The following is a 6,000-nucleotide window of genomic DNA, read 5'->3' on the forward strand; positions in this document are numbered from 1 at the left end:
TAAAGTGGCCCACAACTTATTTTGGCAACAAATAGAAAAAGCTGCTCATGTTTTGACAATTTTTTTTTTTTTTTCCTGCTTCATAACAGACAAGAACAATAGTTACACCAGAGTTTCTCATCCTTGGTTTTGGGACCCTACAGGGTGTGGTTTGATTAACATGTCCCCAGGTTATGGGGGAATGTCCGACAAACAGTGTTTGATTTATTTTTAATTTTAAGACGTTCATATCATCAATTCTGTGTCTGATTCATTCAGAGCTTCCTTTTGTCTTTTCATACAAAAATAGACTATTCTTAGAACAACTTCATAACTCTAATTGCTGGGATCGAGTCAATATTAAAGTCCCTGAACAGTGGGCCAAAGGCCGGAAAAGGTTGAGAAACCCTGAATTACATATTCAATTATTTATATATTTCATATTTACATTAATAATCCATCCAAAACATAGATCACAAACATAAATCTACATAGTAATATAAGTTAAAATCAATACGACATTAACAACACCTCATTGGCAAAATGGCTCTTTTATAGCTGTGTGATATATGTGATATATTAAATGTTCTTAGTAACATGAATCACCTAATATAAATTTAGTATTACTTGCACAATGTCTTCATATTAAACGGGACGTGTGTTGATGTGTGTGTGTCTTTAATGTCCACTTGTTAACTACATAACAGGATGTCAGGCTGGACCCAGTAGTATTTAGGTGGGGTTGCTATTTAAGAACATTTTGAACTGACAATGTCCATTCTGGAAGAACATGTTTTCTGTTGAAGTGGTTAAAAGAATTCACTGTTTTTAGCTGGCATTAATTGAGATAAAGGCAGGGCAGATAGGAGTTGGCCTGAAGCAACATAACTGAATCATGTGGAGTTCATGGAGTCAATGCGTGTTGTCCACTGCCTGTTTGCTGTTAGGGAAAAAAAGCTGCAAGATATCCAGTAAATGAAGATGAATGGTGCTTTGCATTCAGTCTGAACAAACCTTTTATATTGAGAAACTACTCAGTCAGCCTCACCCTCTAACTGGTCTTAAACACAGCCCAGTAGCACAACTGTTGAAATAAATATTTACCTGTCATTTTCAAAAGGAAGATCACAGGATTGTCAGACATGTGAATATGTTTAACTGAACAAAACTATAAGGTTTTATTGACTTTTTTTTGGCTGCATATGTGCAAACTCAGTCAAAGTGATATGTTGAACAGGTTCAGCAAATAGGCCAATTTGACTATACTGTATGCTGCACATTTTTGGTTGATTGCGAGTTAATGTGCAGACATTACAGCATGTAGGCCAATATGTGCAGGATTTTTTGGCAATAAGCTTGATCGGTACGCATACAGTAAATTAGTCTTTATTACCTTATTTGACAGAAATCTATGCAGTTACCTGTTATTTCTTACAATTTGATAAACTGAAATGTATATTATGCTTAAATAAATAAAGCCCCAAATAACAAAACTGGTTAAAAAAATTATCTTAATATTTAAGAGAGTCTGGTACAGCCTGACTCTGGAGCTAAAACTGAGATTATCTCTTATATTCAAGTTTGTGTTCTGCCTGTTCAACGGTTGTTTAATAAATTGCTCTTAAACACATTTAGAGAAGATTTGAATTGCTATTTTTATTCAGAATTTTTGTGAATAAAAAAAAAGTGATTTTCCTTTAGGGCTGGCTAAAACCTCTTTGGGGGGCGCCAAAAATTCCTCTATGCAGCAAAAACCCAATGTGTTCTTGGTGATAACGTCCCATTCATAGTGCTTACCAGCTGCACAGATCCACAGTTGCACGTTATTTGGATTCTTTATTGTGGGGCCATGTTGGATGGTATCATCTCCCGAGAGGCTGGCTCCTGCTGAGCCCCTTCAGGTACCATTCTCACACTCACACTGCCACGCTCTGTGGTGCTCGGGTTCACACGGAACTTTCTGTTAACTGGGCGTACAGCCCTGAGAAACTGCCTCTTGAAGGTCTCACTAAGGGTAATGTAGAGGAATGGGTTGATGCAACTGTTAGCATATCCCATGCTAATGGCTATGTTGTAGGCATAGGAGAAAGCTATGCTTGGCTTCTGCACCCCTAGATGGATCAGCTGAAGGATGTAGTAAGGGGCCCAACAGATGAAAAAAGCCAGGCAGATAGCCACTGCCATCCGGGTCACCTTTCTGGTGCGCACCCTCAAACTCCACGGAGGCAGTGGTGCAACGCTGGCGGACATGTGCTGGAGGATCTTGAAAAACACCAGGCAGATGATGGCCAAAGGTATAGCAAAGGCCAAGAAGAACTGGTAAAGCGTAAACCAGTATATGTCAGTGACTGCGTCAGGCAGAAGGAGAGCACAGGCCACCAGGCCATCAGGTAGAGGCATCAGGCCTGCATACATCCACACGGGGATGATGGTGAGTAAGGACAGACCCCACACCAGGCCAATGACCAGCGCTGCCACACAAGGTGTGCGGATGTAGTTGAAGCGGATGGGATGGACCGTAGCCAAGTAACGGTCGAGGGTCATTGCAGTGAGGATGTAAGTACTGACAATCTGGCTATTGGAGTCAAGCGCAGTGATGACTCTACACATTTCGGCTCCAAAGTGCCAGGTGCCGTTGCCCAGCAGCTGGTGGATGAGGAATGGCATACCAAGGAGGAACAGGAGATCAACAATTGACAAATTTAAGATAAATATGTCTGGAACAGTTTGCTTGGCACAGCACTTGGTCTTTTTCATTATGGTGTAGATGACAATACAGTTCCCCATGATACCCAGAAAGCAGATGATGCCAAAGATGACGGGGAGAATGGCACTGCAGTGAAGAGCCCCATCTACAGCTGGAGACAAGAAGAGGAGGGAGCATGTATTCAATCATGTTGTATGATGGGAAATCTTATATTGTATCAGTATAGACAGTGTTAAATACAGACATTATCATGTCACAATGATATATTAGCAAGCACTAATATTAACAATACTAGTTTTTCAGGGGATTATTACATGGGCAGATCTATTGTCAGATACTACATAGAGCACTTGTACATTTTCTCTCTCTTGCTTTTAGGCTGCTGGAATTTTCTGTACGTGTGCATGTGTGTTGGCTCTTCCAACACAGCACAAAACAAAGCTAGATGATGATGGGTCCAGAAGTCCTGGCACTTGTCTTTGTAATGATGTATACAATGTTAGAAGAATATACCTTAAAATCGGTTGCTAAAACAATTCTTACCAAACCCAGTCAATAACTTTGTCTTGTTTTCAACACAAATGATGTGCATTGATGAGATTAACCTAGTCATATTTCATATTTCTCATCAGACATTTCAGGCTGTGAAGGGAATATACTGCAGCCTGAATTTGTGCAATTGACTGCGAAAGCTTGATTTTATATACATAAAATACAAGGTAACTTTGGTAGTTAGAAGAAAAAAATAAAACAAATATACTGAAATAGCCAAAACATGTTTGCTTTTTGTTTAATTAAATGTTAAATGCAGTTACAGTACAATGTAAATACGATGTCAACTGAATTATATTTCACATAACCTAGATAGTGGATTAAGCAGGGATTTCTCAGTCATCCTGGCTCAATTTAGCCTTGACTCAGTTTCACAAAAGCAGAGGCACCTAAGTTACCATGGAGATTTATTCTATGCAGCTAGCCTGCTCCTGACCAGCTAACAAGCCAGGATGTATTAATCCTGCTGCCTTTTCTGTTCACTCAGCAGTGGTTTTATACCTTATTGTTATCATCCTGCATTAAAATACAACAGGTACATATTGCTGCTCAGTTAAGTACTGTTATTTAAAGTTGTGACCATTATTTTTTTTATAATTATTCATGTGAGTGTGTGTCATTGTTACTGTTGTATTTAGGGTTGGGTACCGAAACTCGGTGCCAATAGGGAACCGGTGCCGACGTAAACGGTAGTAACGAGACCGAATAAGAACGAAAGTTTCGGTGCCTCATTTCGGTGCTCGACTTTACACTACACCTGACAGCATGTAACGTTAGCCTACCTTTAGCTAGCAGCTGGATTAATCACGGTTAAAATGCTGACAGCTAACGTTAAACAGTGTTAAGTGTGACTGTATTTCACTGTGGAGGACTTCAACAGCGGGATGTGACAGTCTGCTCTGCAGCGCAGCAGTTGCCGTTGTCGCAATTCATAGATATACAGTATGTTTATATGGTCGGAATTAAACAACACAGACGGTGCGTCCCCTATAATTTGGGAGCATTGTACAATTTTAAGAACATATCCTAATTGAACAATCCTCCCAAATTATGGTCATATTCCCTGGACCAGTAACTATATAGTGTAGACTACTGTACATTCATGTAACAACAGGGAGAGGACACCAATGGTTTTGACCTTATATTTACCTTGGGGGAAATAACAGATGAATATCATCTGTTACATTCATGTTTACAGTGTGCATGGAATTTATCACTTAATTCTTTTTATAGTTTCTAGATTTTAGATTAGAGTAGAATTTCTTTAGTGTCTTTCTTTTCTATGTCCATATATATAATAAGCATATAATATGTAAAGAAGGAAACTTGTCCTCTGTAAAAAAAAATTAAAATAAAATAAAAAACGTGAGAAAAGGCGTGGCAGAAAATAGCGGACTGACTAAATGGTAGTCAAAAAATATACATTTACGAACTACTGCTCTTAACTGAAACCATTCAATGAGTCACTTGCCATTTGCAAAAATGAACAGTTTTGCATTAAAAGCGAGCAGGGGAAGTTAATATGAGAGAGAGAGAGAGAGAGAGAGAGAGAGAGAGAGAGAGAGAGAGAGAGAGAGAGAGAGAGAATATGAGAGAGAGAGAGAGAGAGAGAGAGAGAGAGATTATATATTTACGCATCATGCGTTGTAGAAAATTGATCTTAATGGTAAATTTCCTGAGTAACATTATCTTCTGCTCAAAGAGTAGGCTACAACTGTTAATTTGTGCAAATGATTAGTAGCATACTTTGGTATGATTATGACGGTTCAATTCAGAGCAGTGGTCAGTGAATGTAGCCTGTATATTTAGGCTACTTATTCAGTCGGTCCGCGGTCTATCACGCTTTCTCTCGCAGTTTCATTACAGCTGCCGTGTTAATTATTATTTATTTATTTTTTTTTTACAAATAATGTGTTTCACTATAAATCATACTTTCACAAGAAGCTGCTGCTCACTCTGTATAAACTATGAACAATGCGTATTCACCATTTTAGCATCAGTAAATCTGTGATCGTCCTCGCGGTCTGTAAGGAAATTGCCGTGAACGCGCATCTATCCAAATAACTTCAGCATGCCTCGACCTCGCTCCTTCCTCAGCCTGGCTTGGCCGTCGTGAAACGCACCAAGCAGGCTGCACAGATGAGACTCAAGCCTCGCTTTATCGGTTAACCATGTGCAACCTACCTGTTGTTGTTGTTGTTGAATTAGTGTCTCCGAGGAAAAAAATACTATCGTTTAAAAAATCCATGGGTATTTCAAAGTATATCCAAATAATAAAAAAAGTATTACTAAGTGCCTGCTTCCCAAGTAAAATGCATCAAGGTAAATCCTGTTTTAAAGCAAGCAGCGTGTGATTCTATATGCACTGCTCTGTGCCGTCAGTGACGATAAAGCCGTTCATCGGTATTGATAAAGAGCTTGTAAGAGCATCTTGACTCGGAGTCTGACGCTCTCAGTGGAGTTGCGACTGCGCTAAAGGTGTCAATCAAGCTGGCTTAAATTCGATCAGAATATTGATTGCCTGTGGTTGATATGCTACCTATCCCCTAGAAGAGAGAGAGAGAGAGAGAGAGAGAGAGAGAGAGAGTGAGTGTGTGTGTGTGTGTGTGTGTGTGTGTGTGTGTGTGTGTGTGTGTGTGTGTGTGTGTGTGTGTGTGTGTGTGTGTGTCCAAATGTATTATTTGGTATTTTATGTTATCCAGGGCGAGGTTGATGGGAATTTGTGTGCTCACATATTGACAAGCACACATTATCAAACACAG

At 39.5% G+C, this 6,000-nt stretch overlaps 1 protein-coding gene across 1 annotated transcript; it reads right to left on the minus strand.

The window, feature by feature from the left end:
• Positions 1–1,764: 1,764 nt before the first annotated feature.
• mchr1a (melanin-concentrating hormone receptor 1a) lies at positions 1,765–5,537 on the minus strand. Its single transcript, XM_028565745.1, has 2 exons — positions 5,423–5,537; positions 1,765–2,831 (listed from the first exon to the last, which is right to left on the minus strand). Exons 1-2 carry the CDS (start codon positions 5,484–5,486, stop codon positions 1,816–1,818), a joined length of 1,080 nt encoding a protein of 359 aa, XP_028421546.1. The 5' UTR covers positions 5,487–5,537; the 3' UTR covers positions 1,765–1,815.
• Positions 5,538–6,000: the final 463 nt, after the last annotated feature.

This window comes from Perca flavescens, chromosome 2, assembly GCF_004354835.1.
Source record: "Perca flavescens isolate YP-PL-M2 chromosome 2, PFLA_1.0, whole genome shotgun sequence".
Lineage (NCBI taxonomy): Eukaryota > Metazoa > Chordata > Actinopteri > Perciformes > Percidae > Perca > Perca flavescens.

Coding starts and splice junctions, on each gene's coding strand:
- mchr1a (XM_028565745.1), bottom strand. CDS start 5,486: ATGGATTTTTTAAACGATAGTATTTTTTTCCTCGGAGACACTAATTCA. Junction 2,832..5,422: donor TTCAACAACAACAACAACAG/GTAGGTTGCACA, acceptor CTCCAGCTGTAG/ATGGGGCTCTTCACTGCAGT.